This window comes from Oncorhynchus kisutch, linkage group LG9 (genome assembly GCF_002021735.2).
Source record: "Oncorhynchus kisutch isolate 150728-3 linkage group LG9, Okis_V2, whole genome shotgun sequence".
Lineage (NCBI taxonomy): Eukaryota > Metazoa > Chordata > Actinopteri > Salmoniformes > Salmonidae > Oncorhynchus > Oncorhynchus kisutch.
The window spans coordinates 27,075,035-27,091,590 of NC_034182.2; the positions used below are offsets into that span (position 1 = coordinate 27,075,035).

The following is a 16,556-nucleotide window of genomic DNA, read 5'->3' on the forward strand; positions in this document are numbered from 1 at the left end:
GACTTTTTCATAAAAATAGGCTTTCTCACATGAACAGGTGATGAGATGATACCCCGAACAGGGTTTTTCGACCTGTATGTGGGTGTCTGAAGAAGGATGTTTTTATTGTGATATTGCACTGTGCGCAAGAGACACATTTGTAGTTCCCATTTGGAATGTGTGTCAAGAATGTCTGAGTGGGCTCAGGGTGCATGTCTGATCTCATGAAGCTATCTCCAATATTGCGACCACCGGGACATGGACTTGTACCCATGTACCAACTTACTATGAAAAAGTGTCATTCCAGGGAGATTTCGCAAATACATCTTGTCTTGAGCTGCAAATGATGACTTGAGTTTTATTTTGCCCATACTGATGTTGGTTCGTATCATTGTGGAATATTCTGGTATAATGAATAGAGATGGTGCATATCCCATCAAGGTCAGTGAAGAAACTTTTCCAATTTGAATTTCAGTTTATTTTCCATCAGAATGTCGAAATGTTATGTGGTTCTCTTTAGCCAATAGTCACGTTCTGACCTTAGTTCCTTTGTTATGTCTTTGTTTTAGTTTGGTCAGGGCGTGAGTTGGGGTAGGTAGTCTGTTCTTTTTATATGATAAAATCATCTATCATTGGTGTTATATATGATAAATATATGATATTACAGACCTCTACATGCTTTGTAGTAGGAAAACCTGCCAAATCAGCAGTGTATCAAATACTTGTTCTCCCCACTGTATGTACACTAATGAACAATATTTTCAAGTGAAACAGAACGGTATTAATTACTGGAAAGGAAGACCCAGAGTTACGTCTGCTGCAGAGGATTAGTTCATTAGAGTTACCAGCCTCAGAAATTGGCAATTAACTTGAACCCTGGATTGCATCTCAAAGAAATGCTTCACAGAGTTCAAGTAACAATGTCACGGTTGTCATAAGAACGGGACCTAGGCGCAGCGGATGTTGAGTTACACATATTTATTGCAAAGTGAAACTTAAAGAAAAAAACAATAACTCAAATAAACAAACAACTAAAAGTAACTAAGTGGTGCACAAACACAAAACAATATCCCACAAATGCAGGTGGGGAAAAAGCCTACCTAAATATGATCCCCAATCAGAGGCAACGATAAACAGCTGCCTCTAATTCTGAACCACATTAGCACCAACATAGAAATATCTATACTAGATCACCCCCTAGTCACGCCCTGACCTACTACACCATAGAGAACTAAGGGCTCTCTAAGGTCAGAGCGTGAAAAACAGACACGTCTCAACATCAACTGTTCAGAGGAGATAGTGTGAATCAGGCCTACATAGTCTAATTACTGCAAAGACACCAATAAGAAGAAGAGACTTAATGGGCCAAGAAACACGAGCAATGGACATTAGACTGGTGGAAATCTGTCTTTTGGTCATGATTAGTCCGAATTTGAGATTTTTGGTTCCAACCGCCGTGTCTTTGTGAGACGCAGAGTAGATGAAAGGATGATCTCCGCATGTGTGGTTCCCGTCGTGAAGCACGGAGGAGGAGGTGTAATGTTGTGGGGGTGCTTTGCTGGTGACACTGCCAGTCATTTATTTAGAATTCAAGGCACACTTAACCAGCATGGCAACGACAGCATTCTGTAGCGATACACCATCCCATCTGGTTTGCGCTTAGTGGGACTATCATTGTTTTTTCATCAGGACAATGACCCAACACACCTCCAGACTGTGCAAGGGCTATTTGACCAAGAAAGAGATTGATGGAGTGCTGCATCAGATGACCTGGCCTCCACAATCACCCATCCTCAACCCAATTGAGATGGTTTGGGATGAGTTGGACTGCAGAGTGAAGGAAAAGCTGCACACAAGTGCTCAGCATATGTGGGAACTCAAGACGATTGGAAAAGCATTCCAGCTGATGCTGGTTGAGAGAATGTCAACAGTGTGAAAAGCTGTCATCAAGGCAAATGTTGGCTACTTTGAGGAATCTAAAATCAAAAATCTAATTGTATTTGTTTAATACTTTTTTGGTTACTACATGATTCCATATGTGTTTCAAACTGTTGATGTCTTCACTATTATTCTACAATATAGAAAACAGTACCATATATTATTCAATTGCGGTTACAAATAATATTAGTATTTAATGTTGGAGGCTTATGATGAAAACCAATAGCCAGAAATGCAGCTTCTATGCAGTGGTGGGTAAATGTACATTATGGATCACTTTAACCCTTGGGCTGGGCTGGGCTGGGCTGGGTTAGGGCCGGTAGTATCAGCAGCACTAGAGATATTTCACTGTTTCTTGTCCAAACATCAATTTCATTTCAGAAAATGTTTAATTTTTCTCAAAAAAGAAACAGCCGTATCAGGCAAATATTTGATAGCCTTGATCTAGTAACCCTGAATCGCTTAATAATGTCTTCTTGGAAAGTCATTCCCGTGAAGCTCACACTATGGTAAGCCAGGGGACACACTTCTAAGATTGTCGTCAGCCAATAAAATCTCTAGTTTCAGTGTTCCCTCCTACTGTATGATGGGTACATCTAAAGTGCCATCATATATAAGGTGCCCCACTGTCAGACCCACACACTATACAGTGCAGAAGGGACTAATGTTACAATGATGAATAGAGAAGTATTTATATTTTACATCAACTTGGGTAAGAGTAAGACATTTTAATTTAGTTCCTTATTTAATAATTTGTAGTATGCAGTTTGAATATAATAAGTGAAGTGGATGTTCTGTCTGTAATGGGTAGAAATGCCTTTGTCTTTGATCCATTTTGTTTGTTTGCTTTGACAGTTTGTGCTTTTACCAAACCAAACGTAATCCAACCAACCCCTGTGATGGTTACTGAGCTGGGAGGCTCTGTGACTCTCACTTGCCTTTGTCCTAATGTGTCGGTGACCAGATTTAATTGGTTCAAGCAGAGTTTTGGACAGGAACCCCTTCACATGGCATCATCTCTTTATATTGGCCAAGATAATTATTATTCCAACAACTTTATCAAGGACTTTACCGAGACCAAACATTTGGGTGTGAGGAGAGGAGACTACATCTATAACTTGACCATATCCAACACAGAGCCAGGGGACTCAGCTACATACTATTGTTCCACTGCAGACATCTATGAGCAAACATTTGGAGAGGGAACTGTATTAATTGTCAAAAGTAACTAAACATTTGCATCTTCAATTTCAAAATGTATGGCACTGTATATTGGTATGTTTCTGCAACTACTTCATCAAATGCTAGTGATGAATACATGGCTTGTTTTTCACCCACTTAGTCTTACATTAGTTACTCACCTTCTTCAGATTCCGAGTCCAACAGCATATCTGTGCTCCAGCAGCCTGTGTCTGAGTCAGTCCATCCAGGAGACTCTGTGACTCTGAACTGTACAATACACACTGAGACCTGTGCAGGAGAACACAGTGTCTATTGGTTCAGACATGGCTCAGGAGAATCCCATCCAGGAATAATTTACACCCATGGAGACAGGAGTGATCAGTGTGTGAAGAGCCCTGAGGCTGGGTCTCCTACACAGAGCTGTGTCTACAACCTCCCCAAGAGGAACCTCAGCTTCTCTGATGCTGGGACTTACTACTGTGCTGTGGCCTCATGTGGGGAGATACTCTTCGGGAACGGGACCACGCTGGACATTGAGGGTATATAATTCGGCTTCTATTTCATTTTATATCTACTGTATAGTCTACTGTGTAGAACATACATCTACTTGCTATTCTGGGTTTCTTCTATTACTGTTTGAATTTCAACAGACCATAGAGCAGATCCTCTTCTCTTGGTGTCCTGCCTGGGTGTAGTATTGTGTGTCACGTTCACCTTGATCATTGTCCTGGTTTGCATCATGTACAAGATGAACAACACAACATGTGTGCAGTGCAGAGGTAAGTTACTATCCCTTGATATTCGTTGATGTCACCATTTGTTTTTGTTTCAGTAGTGGAAGAAATAGAAATATCCTAATATTTTTTGTCATTCGTTTTAGGACTCGTCTCACAGACCAGAGGTCCTTCAGTTACCAGATCAGATGCAGGGGTAAGCAGAAATACTTTTATATTGTCTGAAGTCTATTGTGAAGCCTGTCTTCAACCAACTTCACTATTTTGGGTTAAAAAAACTCAATTAAAAATAATTGATTGTCAACAATGCTATTTTGTGCTTCACAGGACCACGATGGAGACAGTCTCCATTACGTAGCTCTGAATCTGAGCAACAAGAAGAACAGGTCTAGAAGACAGAGAGGTCACATGGAGACAGTGGTGTATGCTGGGATCAGACAGTAGAACTGGATGAATGAAACAATGATCCTTTTATACTAGATAACTCTTTATTAACTAGTTCTAGCTTCATTAACTATCTTTGAATGCATAAGCAGTCAAATGTGATGAAAACAGTGGTCATAGCTTGTTTGTTATACAATGTTGAAATAATTGAATGCATTACTATTTTTTTTATTTGAATAATAATAATAATAATAATAATTAGGGGTGGTGCTTATATTTGTCTTGGTACACAAGTGTGTAATGAAAATGTTTTGTGTTGTTGTTGCTAACCCAACTCCCCCTGAGACACCCGCAGGGAGTGGGTTCACAGCCAGGGTCACCATTGTACAGCACCATTGGAGCAATTAGGGTTAAGTGCCTTGCTCAAGGGCACCTTTACAGATTGTTATTATTTGTATTTATTTGTTGTGCCTATTTTAGCAACAGTAAAATAGTTGCTTGACGTACAGAAAAATAAAGTGTTTCCAACTGTTTGAATTTGAATAAATTGAACATACTATGATGATGTGACGCGTTGTTCAGACGGATGCTATTAACTGTCTCAGATATTATGGTCTGTTTACAAAGCCTTGTGGTGAAGGTGGAAGTGTTGCAGTAACTTTCCACTGATGGAAACTAACCTCTTATAGACATTTAACACAGGAAGACTGACCTGCACCCACACTACTCTCCACTTTGTCCCTTAGGGCCCCTTACTGTTCACACTACTTAGTGGGTGTGAAACAGACCCTTAGTGCAGCAAAAGCCTCTCAACACAAATGTGTAGGTCAAAGTTTACTAAATTATGTGATGTCTAGCAGTACCACATGTTATGGAAAATGATTTAGGCCTCTTGCAATAGATCTACTCATAGTGAAAGTTGCACCACAGAACGAGGACAGGTCATAGTCAGCCGTCATTATTATATATTTTTTAAGACATAACATAATAAACCAATTTTACACTCCGTATATCTCTATTCTCTGTCTACTGAACGTCTCTGCCACCACAATTACAAATATACAATATTATTAAAGTAATAGCAGTTTAGCTGAATATGTGTCAGGCTCCATCACAACATTAGAAATGGAGGAACACCAAGACACATCTATTTCTTATCACAGAAGAAGTGCCTTTTTATTGAACCTTTATTTAATTACGTTTAGTCTAGTTGAAATGTAAAAAATAGTCTCTGATCCACCTCTACGCAGACGACACCATTCTGTATACTTCTGGCCCTTCTTTGAACACTGTGTTAACTACCCTCCAGACGAGCTTCAATACCATACAACTCTCCTTCCGTAGCCTCCAACTGCTATTAAATACAAGTAAAACTAAATGCATGCTCTTCAACCGATCGCTGCCTACACCTGCCCAGCATCACTACTCTGGACGGTTCTGACTTAGAATATGTGGACAACTACAAATACTGTACCTAGGTGTCTGGTTAGACTGTAAACTCTCCTTCCAGTCTCACATCAAACATCTCCAATCTAAAGTTAAATCTAGAATTGGCTTCCTATTTCGCAACAAAATATCCTACACTCATGCTGCCAAACATACCCTTGTAAAACTGACCATCCTACCGATCCTTGACTTCGGCGATGTCATTTACAAAATAGCCTCCGAAAACACTACTCAACAAATTGGATGCAGTCTATCACAGTGCCATCCGTTTTGTCACCAAAGCCCCATATACTACCCACCCCTGCGACCTGTACGCTCTTGTTGGCTGGCCCTCGCTTCATACTCGTTGCCAAACCCACTGGTTCCAGGTCATCTACAAGACCCTGCTAGGTAAAGTCCCGCCTTATCTCAGCTCGCTGGTCACTATAGCAACACCCACTCGTAGCACGCGCTCCAGCAGGTGTATTTCACTGGTCACCCACAGGGCCAATTCTTCCTTTGGCTGCCTCTCCTAGCAGTTCTCTGCTGCCAATGACTGGAATGAACAACAAAAATCTCTGAAACTGGAAACACTTATCTCCCTTACTAGCTTTAAGCACCAGCTGTCAGAGAAGCTCACAGATCACTGCACCTGTACATAGCCCATCTTTAAAACATAGCCCATCTATAAATAGCCCAAATAATTACCTCATCCCCTAATGTATTTATTTATTTTGCTCCCTTGCACCCCAGTATTTCTACTTTGCACATGCACCTACTGCACATCTACAATTCCAGTGTTTTTAATTGCTATATTGTATTTACTTCGCCACCGTGGCCTTTTTATTGCCTTTACCTCCCTTATCTCACCTCATTTGCTCACATCATATATAGACTTGTTTTTGTACTGTATTATTTACTGTATGTTTGTTTATTCCATGTGTAACTCTGTGTTGTTGTATGTGTCAAACTGCTTTGCTTTATCTTGGCCAGGTTGCAGTTGTAAATGAGAAATATACTGTATATATATATATATATATATATATATATATATATATATACACATATATGATTTCCAGTAAATGCTCTCTTTGTAAGAAGTGCAGTGTCTGTTCACACACCTACCAGGAAGGGTGTTATTTGATAAATCTCCCACCAATCAGAGAGAATAGGTGACTTTCTGTCTTTCTCTGTAACTGTCAGGCAAGAAGCCTACTGATCACAGTACTGCACCAGTCCATTTGGTTCAGGGCAGGCGAGAGTAACCACGAAGGATGGACTGCAAGATGACCCCATTATTATCTGTCTGGTGATTCTGCATCTCACTAGTCCATTTCTCATGTGTTTCAGTAGCTATTTACGCTAAAGATTACTGACATTGTCTTCTACCTTGGCTCAACTTACTGACATGGCTTCACTGTAACTCTTATGCAAACTGTGAATTTATACATTTTTCTTCTACATCAATTAGCCAAACTTGAGCCCTTTACCTCTGAATGATTTACACCATGTGCAAATACAGGGGCGAACTGGGACCAAAAATCGTAGTATTTTAGTATTTTGATACTTTGTAGATAGGGCCTCCCGAGTGGCACAGCAGTCTGAAACACTGCATAGCAGTACAAACTGCGTTGCTACAGATGCTGGTTCGATACCCATGCCGGCCGTGACTGGGAGACCCATGAGGCGACGTACAATTGGCCCAGCGTTGTCCGGGTTAGGGGAGGGTTTGGCCAGCCGGGATGTCCTTATCTCATCGCGCTGTAGTGACTCCTGTGGCGGGCCAGGCACATGCACGCTGACATGGTCACCAGGTGTACAGTGTTTCCTTTGACACATTAGTGCGGCTGGATTCCGGGTTAAGTGTGCATTGTGTCATGAAGCAGTGCGGGTTGGCGGAGTTGTTTTTCTGAGGTCGCACAGCTCTCGACCTTAGCCTTTCCTGAGGCCGTACGGGAGTTGCAGCGATGGAACAAGACAATCACGAAAAGGGTGTAATAAATACAATTATTTAAAAAATTGTGGATGGGTATCATTTGTATGTACAAAATGTATAATAGTAATATTTAAAATGAGTAAATCGGGGGATTTTGTATACATTTATTTAAAATTGCATAGGGACGCTTCTGGGGGGATTCTGATTAGATGCCAGCATAGTCGCCTGAATTCATTTAGACGGAAACGGCCGATGTACTTGGGCCGATTCTTGGCAGTCATTCATTTTGATTCCGGGCCGAGTCCGACACCAGATTCCAGGCGGATTCAATCAGTTCCGGTCACCCGGAAGAGGGCCGCTTGTGGGCAGATTCCTCATTGCTAGCTGGGTAGTGGATAGTTTGTTTGAACTGGTATAATCCATCTGTAGGGTACAATACAAACAAAGCCTTAAGAGCACTAACCCTGATAAGGTGAAGTCTTATGGTCACCTATTATCCCCACTAAACCCAAACACCTACTGTATATGAACTCAAACACTTATCTCCATTTTAATTCAACATACCTATGCTAAACTTTTGTTTTTACACTCCACATAAAATGTCTCTGTCAATTCTGCTCTCTGTAAATAGACATTGTGGTCCAATACCAACTACCACGCCCACTACCAATGAAATCACCTTTGATCTCACTGTGATCTCAGAGTGAATAGTGCTCTCTGATTCACAACCAGACAGAGCACAATAGATCTACACACAGAATGGCCAAAACCTTCCTACCAGCTCTACTGCTCTATGGATTGAGTAAGTAAGCTACTGTTAAATCTAACATACTGTAGAGACAGAGTAAGATTGAGTGCATCCGTCAAGGAAAACCGGAATGTTCAGTGCAGCACTTTTTCCTGATTTCTAATGTGATTTCAACGAATATAGTAATTCACTTTGTTCTCTGTGTTTCAGGTTTGGTCTCTGTGTTGGTTTCTCAGTGTCAGACTATGGTGGTCCGTACTGGGGATACCATCACCTTGCAGTGCTCCAATGTTACAACGGCTGTGGGACACACAGCATGGTTCAAGCAAGTCAATGGATCAGAGCCTGTGTGCATCTCGTCTATGTACGGCTTTAACTCAACACCTTATCTCCACAATAGTTTTCGAAGAAGCCATTTTGAAATGTTCAGCAACAACACCACTGTCTTTCTCACAATCACAAATGTGGAAATAGCTGACTGTGGCCTGTATTTCTGTGGATTCTATCCACATAGCCACATGTTCTTTGTCAACGCAACTGTTCTAAAAATTCAAGGTACGTTTTCAATTATTTATCTGCCGTTTGATACATTTGAAAACAAATAATAACCTAATCAGGAATTGTCATAAAACAAAGGCAAACCTTTGTTGGACATATTTTTTAGTATAAAAATTGAGAAAAAATTATTTATTTATTTTCTCGATCTTATAGGGCACAACGGAGGTGAGGAAATACTAGAGTCATCGACAAAAAGTGAGTTTCTCTTTCTTTCTCATGTACAGCACCTTCAGAAACTATTCCCCTTGACTTATTAAACATTTTGTTGTGTTACAGCCTGAATTCAAAACGGATTAAATAGATTGACACAAAATACCCATAAATACCCATTTTTAGACATGTTAGCAAATGTATTTAAAAAATGCAAATGTATTTAAAATTAAATGCAGAAATATATTTATTTAACTAGGCAAGTCAATTAAGAACACATTCTTATTTTCAATGACGGCCTAGGAACAGTGGGTTAACTGCCTTGCTCAGGCAGGACAACAGATATTTACCTTGTCAGCTCGGGGATTAGATCTTGCAACCTTTCGGTTACTAGTCCAATGGTCTAACCACTAGTCTATCTGCCACCCTTGTAAATTATCATTTACATTAGTATTCACACCCCTGAGTCAATACATGTTAGAATCAACTTTGGCAGTGATTAGAGCTGTGAGTCTTTCTGGGTCAGTCTCTAAGAGTTTTGGAATGTACAATATTTGACAATTTTTTATTTTTTATTCTTCAAACTCTGTTAATCGGCTAGAAAATCTATGAAAAGACTTGAAGATGTCTGTCTAGCAATGATAAACATATTGCTAGACAATCATTTTCAAGTCATGTAATAGATTTTCAAGCCACTTTGAGTCAGAACTGTAACTCAGCCACTCAGGAACATTCAATGTCGTCTTGGTAAGCAAATCCAGTGTATATTTGGCCTTGTGTTTTAAGTTATTATCATGCTGAAAGGTACATTTGTCTCCCATTGTCTGTTGAAAAGTAGACTGAACCAGGTTTTCCTCAAGCATTTTTCCTGTGCTTAGCGTTATTATGTATATTTTTATCTTGAAAAAAAAAACGTTGTCCTTTTCGATGACAAGACATGATGCAGCCACCACCATGCTTGAAAATATGAAGAGTGATACTCAGTGATGTGTTGTGTTGGATTTGCCTCAAACATAATGCTTTCTACTCAGGACATGAAGATAATTTCTTCGACACATTTTTAGCAGTTTTACTTTAGTGCCTTATTGCAAACAATAATATATTTTTATTTTGTTCAGACTTTCTTTCCCTCTGTCATTTAGGTTAGTATTGTGGAGTAACTACAATGTTTTTGATCCATCTTCAGTTTTTTCCTATCACAGCCATTAAACTCTGTAACTCATTGTGAAATCCCTGAGTGGTTTCCTTCCTCACCGGCAACTGAGTTAGGAAGGATGACTGTATCTTTGTAGTGACTGGGTGTATTGATACACCATCCAAAGTATAATTAATAACTTTACCATGCTCAAATGGATTTTCAATGTCTTCTTTTTTTTTACCCATCTATTTTTTATTTATTTATTTTACCTTTATTTAACCAGGTAGGCAAGTTGAGAACAAGTTCTCATTTACAATTGCGACCTGGCCAAGATAAAGCAAAGCAGTTCGACAGATACAACGACACAGAGTTACACATGGAGTAAAACAAACATACAGTCAATAATACAGTATAAACAAGTCTATATACAATGTGAGCAAATGTGGTGAGAAGGGAGGTAAAGGCAAAAAAGGCCATGATGGCAAAGTAAATACAATATAGCAAGTAAAACACTGGAATGGTAGTTTTGCAATGGAAGAATGTGCAAAGTAGAAATAAAAATAATGGGGTGCAAAGGAGCAAAATAAATAAATAAATAAAAATTAAATACAGTTGGGAAAGAGGTAGTTGTTTGGGCTAAATTATAGGTGGGCTATGTACAGGTGCAGTAATCTGTGAGCTGCTCTGACAGTTGGTGCTTAAAGCTAGTGAGGGAGATAAGTGTTTCCAGTTTCAGAGATTTTTGTAGTTCGTTCCAGTCATTGGCAGCAGAGAACTGGAAGGAGAGGCGGCCAAAGAAAGAATTGGTTTTGGGGGTGACTAGAGAGATATACCTGCTGGAGCGTGTGCTACAGGTGGGAGATGCTATGGTGATCAGCGAGCTGAGATAAGGGGGGACTTTACCTAGCAGGGTCTTGTAGATGACATGGAGCCAGTGGGTTTGGCGACGAGTATGAAGCGAGGGCCAGCCAACGAGAGCGTACAGGTCGCAATGGTGGGTAGTATATGGGGCTTTGGTGATAAAACGGATTGCACTGTGATAGACTGCATCCAATTTGTTGAGTAGGGTATTGGAGGCTATTTTGTAAATGACATCGCCAAAGTCGAGGATTGGTAGGATGGTCAGTTTTACAAGGGTATGTTTGGCAGCATGAGTGAAGGATGCTTTGTTGCGAAATAGGAAGCCAATTCTAGATTTAACTTTGGATTGGAGATGTTTGATATGGGTCTGGAAGGAGAGTTTACAGTCTAACCAGACACCTAAGTATTTGTAGTTGTCCACGTATTCTAAGTCAGAGCCGTCCAGAGTAGTGATGTTGGACAGGCGGGTAGGTGCAGGTAGCGATCGGTTGAAGAGCATGCATTTAGTTTTACTTGTATTTAAGAGCAATTGGAGGCCACGGAAGGAGAGTTGTATGGTATTGAAGCTTGCCTGGAGGGTTGTTAACACAGTGTCCAAAGAAGGGCCGGAAGTATACAGAATGGTGTCGTCTGCGTAGAGGTGGATCAGGGACTCACCAGCAGCAAGAGCGACCTCATTGATGTATACAGAGAAGAGAGTCGGTCCAAGAATTGAACCCTGTGGCACCCCCATAGAGACTGCCAGAGGTCCGGACAGCAGACCCTCCGATTTGACACACTGAACTCTATCAGAAAAGTAGTTGGTGAACCAGGCGAGGCAATCATTAATCAAACTTAGGGAGGAGGCTTCTAATGTTAACATGCATGAAACCAAGGCTATTACGGTTACAGAAGTCGTCAAAAGAGAGCGCCTGGGGAATAGGAGTGGAGCTAGGCACTGCAGGGCCTGGATTCACCTCTACATCGCCAGAGGAACATAGGAGGAGTAGAATAAGGGTACGGCTAAAAGCTATGAGAATTGGTCGTCTAGAACGTCTGGAACATAGAGTAAAAGGAGGTTTCTGGGGGCGATAAAATAGCATCAAGGTATAATGTACAGACAAATGTATGGTAGGATGTGAATACAGTGGAGGTAAACCTAGGTATTGAGTGATGAAGAGAGAGATATTGTCTCTAGAAACATCATTGAAACCAGGAGATGTCATTGCATGTGTGGGTGGTGGAACTAATAGGTTGGATAAGGTATAGTGAGCAGGACTAGAGGCTATACAGTGAAATAAGCCAATAAACACTAACCAGAACAGCAATGGACAAGACATATTGACATTAAGGAGAGGCATGCTTAGTCGAGTGATCAAAAGGGGCCAGTGAGTGGAGAGGTGGGTTGGTGATTTAGACAGCTAGCCAGGGCATCGGTAGCAAGCTAGCATAGGATGGAGGTCTGTTGTTAGCCACCTCTTGCGTTCCGTCAGTAGATTAGTGGGGTTCCGTGTGGTAGAGGGGATTAATCCAAATCACACAACAACAACAAAAATAAAAACAATAGATATAGTTATAGAGGCCCAAGAAGAAAACATAATAATAATAAAAATAAATAAATTGTCCGATTGTCTATTCAGATAGCAGCCGGTAAGACAGCTAACGGTTAGCAGGCCGCAGATTGTCGTTCAGGTAACGTCGCGATGGAGGAGCCAGCCGGATAACTCCTTCGGGTAGATAACGTCGGCAGTCCAGTTGTGAAGGCCCGGTGGGGCTCCGCGTAGGCAGTAAAACGGGTCCGGATAGGTGACTGCAGCCCAGGAGTGATTGATGGAACTCAGGAGTGATTGACGGAGCTGGCCAGCTCCGGAATAATTGATGTTTGCTCCGGAATCGACGAAGGCCGATAGTCACACGGATAGCAGCTAGCTAGCTGTGAGATCCGGGTATGAATGTCCAGAGAGCAGTCGAAATCCAGGGACATGGAGAGAAAAATTGGTCCGGTATGTTCCGTTCCGAGCCGCGCTGCGCCGTACAGAACTGGCGATAGATTTTCGAGCTAAAGGATAGCTGATGACCACAAACCGTGGTTAGCTGAATACTAACGATTTGCCAGTAAAGGAGCTAACTAGCTTCTGAACTAGCTTCTGGTTAGCTTCTGGATTAGCTTCTGGCTAGTTTCAGGCTAGCTTCTTGGAGTTTCTGGCTAGCTTCTTGGAGGATTACAGATTTGAGGTAAATAATACTTTTTAATAAATATACATTGGTGAGGCGGGTTGCAGGAGAGTGTTTTGAAGATGAGTTGATGGAAAATAAAAATAAAATGTATGTGAAAAAAGTTGTAAATATATATATATACAGGACACGACAAGACGAGGACAAAAGACGTCTGAACTGCTATGCCACCTTGGTTTAACAATCAATAGGGTACCCTTCTTGTGAGGCATTGGAAAACCTCCCTGGTATTTGTGGTTAAATCTGTGTTTGAAATTCACTTCTCTGCTGAGGGACCTTGCAGATAACAGTATGTGTAGGGTAGAGAGATGAGGTAGTCATTCAGAACTCATGTTAATAAACACTAATATTGCACACAGAGTGAGTCCATGCAACTTATTTTGTGACTTGTTATTAATCACATTTATCTGAACTTATTTAGGCTTGCACTAGCAAAGTAGTTGAATACTTATTGACCCAAGACATTTCAGCTTTTAATTTTTTATTAATTTGTAAACATTTCTAAAACATATTTTCACTCTGACTTTCTGAAGGCACAGCCGAAGCAAAACCAAAACACTGTGATGGAACTATCAGTTTAGTAGGAGAGGATGATGATGGAACGACGTACCTCCCTTCCCTGGTTGTGATCCTGGCTGTTGTGACTGCGGTTCTACTGATAGTAATCCTCTTCCTGGTTCTCAAGATCAGACGAGACACAAAAACACACAACACAGGTACGATGGAGGACCATAAACATTTTCTAAAAGGTGTATATCTCAGATTATATCAATTGAAAGCAAACCACACACACACATGCTTAGGGTATTTCTCTCTGACCAAATTTCTTTACAGTAACACACAACGTAAAATGTATGTTTGAATAACTGTTTGTGTCCTGACCCAAATGACTCTTTCCTTACTCAGGTATCGAGGCTCAACTGCAGCTACAAAATAGCCAGGTAATAGAAACTGTCATATTTCGTAAATGACATCCAGATAACTGTACTTGATTAGAATTGTTTGATACCTCTAACCTTATTATATGTTTTCTACAGGATCCGGATCAGGACCCAGAGTCTCTGAACTACTCAGAACTGAGTTTCCGTCAGAAGAGGTCCAGAAATAAGAAGAGAGCTGAAGGTCAAATGATGGAGATGGAGTCAAATGTTGTTTATGCTGCCACAAGATAATTGTCAAATGTTTTAATGTTGATATCAGTGTACTGTAGCACTGATAAAGAACTCATGTAATACATTGAATAGTAGTAGTCAAAAATCCCCTTGTGACGGCCATCGTGATTGAGTGCTGAGGTAGAGGGGCCAGTGAGGAACGCATCACTTCCTGTGTTGTGAGTGACAGGAAGGAGCAGCTCAGTGTTGAGTGAGACCTGCTGAGGTGAACATCACTGGGCATATCATAGTCTTGACAGAAAGATAGTGTAATATTATTATAATATTTTTTTTACTGATAACCAACCTGCACCACAGGAAGACTGGCCTGGAGCTCTCTCTGTTTGTATCTCTGTCTCTCTTTCTCTCTCTCTCTCTCTCTGTTTCTCTCTCTGTCTCTGCATCTAACCACACAATCTCTTATCAGCATTCAGGCCCCACATCAATTTCCATTCCTACCGCTAGACTGAAAATACCTGACCAAAACCAAACTACTCCAGGCTCCAGACCAGAGAGTTGTGCACAATGTGTGAAGGGTACAATGACAAACACTATTATACTTCAAAACATTATCTGCTGTTGTTATCGTAATTGTATGGTTGAATTTATTTGAGTGCATGATGTACAATGATATGAGTGGACATCTGGGGTTTGGGACACCTGTACACCGCCACTGCCAAAAAATACAAATCTGCTGTTTAGTAAAATAACCATGCATTTAGTGGGCTATGTTCTAACAGTCCATAACATGTTAGTTTTTTTCAACTTCTTGAACACTTTTGTGCACTTGTAGGCATACTTCAATCATAGTGCATACATGATGTGTTTGCATGCATAGGGAACGTATCCATAAACAATAGGCCTACTGCACTAATGTTGTGTGCCGAGGCAGTTATCAATGCTCTCAGCCTGGTCTCATACACTAGACGTAACATAGTAAATGTAAATCAGGGAAGTTCTAATTAGTATGATATGTTACGTTTGGTATGGTTACATAAGACAGAAGGTTGTTGGTCGGGATGGGTCGTTGGTCGGGAGGGATGATTATCCATTTAATGTGAACCTCTAGCAACCCTTTTCCTTTCTATTGAATACTCTATTGTCCGGTTGAAATATTATCGATTATTTAGACAATTGACAAGGATGAATTATAAACATCATTTGACATGTTTCAACGAACTTTACCAGTACTATTAGGATGTATTCGTCTGCATGCACCAACAAAACAGAGTATTTGGGATATAAATAGGGAGTTTATCGAACAAAACAAACATTTATTGTGTAGCTGGGTCTCTTGTGACTGCAACCAGATGAAGATCTTCAAAGGTAAGTGATTCACTTTATCGCTATTTCTGACTTTCGTGACTCCTCTACTTGGTTGGAAAATGTTTGTATGCTTTTGTAAGCGGGGCTCTGTCCTTAGCTAATCGCATGGTATGCTTTCGCTGTAAAGCCTTTTGAAATCTGACAAAGCGACTGGATTAACAAGAAGTTAATCTTTAAGCCGATGTATAACACATGTATTTTTATGAATGTTTATTATGACTATTTCTGTATTTTGAATTTGGCGCTCTGCAATTTCACCGGATGTTGACGAGGTGGGTCGCTAGGGACACGCCTGAGCCAGAGAGGATATCATACGAAATGGATGATAGCCATCCACAAATTAATACATACCATATGAAACGTAACATATCATACTAATTGTAGTGTCCCAGATTTACATTTACTATGTTACGTCTACCCCTGAGTCCAGGTTGAGGCTCTCTGCAAACTCTCATCTGATGCATTCGCTGCACACACAACATCCTCGACCTGTGGTCAGTGTCACCTTGCTGGTGTGAACAGGGATGGAAAAAAAACACGTACATCTCATACAAAGGTCTTTGTGGTGAGAAGTTTCCACTGAACAACAAAACATAAATGTTTTTTTGGTACTTTGGTACTTTTGATTTCACACCTCATCTGTTCTGTGCTATATTTGTTATGGTTTGTTACCAAGGCAGTTTGATGTGCATACAAATAATCATGTTGCTAAGGTCTTGGACACGCCTTGTTGTGTTTTTGGTCAACACACACTCGATTTCACTATTTCTGCTGGACAGAGAGATTCTGAGGAGGTTGATAATTAACAAACCCTCAGGTCCAACAGTTTCAG

At 40.6% G+C, this 16,556-nt stretch overlaps 2 protein-coding genes across 3 annotated transcripts; both read left to right on the plus strand.

Moving 5' to 3' along the window:
• Positions 1 to 2,577: 2,577 nt before the first annotated feature.
• On the plus strand, positions 2,578 to 4,759 carry LOC109879316 (fibroblast growth factor receptor 1-like). Of its 2 annotated transcripts, XM_031832262.1 has the most exons (6): positions 2,578 to 2,629; positions 2,773 to 3,141; positions 3,288 to 3,638; positions 3,750 to 3,878; positions 3,980 to 4,029; positions 4,161 to 4,759. In XM_031832262.1, exons 1-6 carry the CDS (start codon positions 2,590 to 2,592, stop codon positions 4,275 to 4,277), a joined length of 1,056 nt encoding a protein of 351 aa, XP_031688122.1. In that variant the 5' UTR covers positions 2,578 to 2,589; the 3' UTR covers positions 4,278 to 4,759. The 2 variants fall into 2 exon arrangements, with proteins under 2 accessions (XP_031688122.1, XP_031688121.1); XM_031832261.1 differs by lacking the exon at positions 2,578 to 2,629 and having other exon boundaries at positions 2,719 to 3,141.
• A 3,542-nt stretch (positions 4,760 to 8,301) lies between these two features.
• On the plus strand, positions 8,302 to 16,333 carry LOC109879331 (uncharacterized). The gene is made up of 6 exons (XM_020471503.2): positions 8,302 to 8,380; positions 8,537 to 8,881; positions 9,038 to 9,079; positions 13,781 to 13,963; positions 14,154 to 14,188; positions 14,285 to 16,333. The coding sequence occupies exons 1-6, from the start codon at positions 8,338 to 8,340 to the stop codon at positions 14,417 to 14,419; spliced, it is 783 nt and encodes a 260-aa protein (XP_020327092.1). The 5' UTR covers positions 8,302 to 8,337; the 3' UTR covers positions 14,420 to 16,333.
• The last annotated feature ends 223 nt before the right edge of the window (positions 16,334 to 16,556 follow it).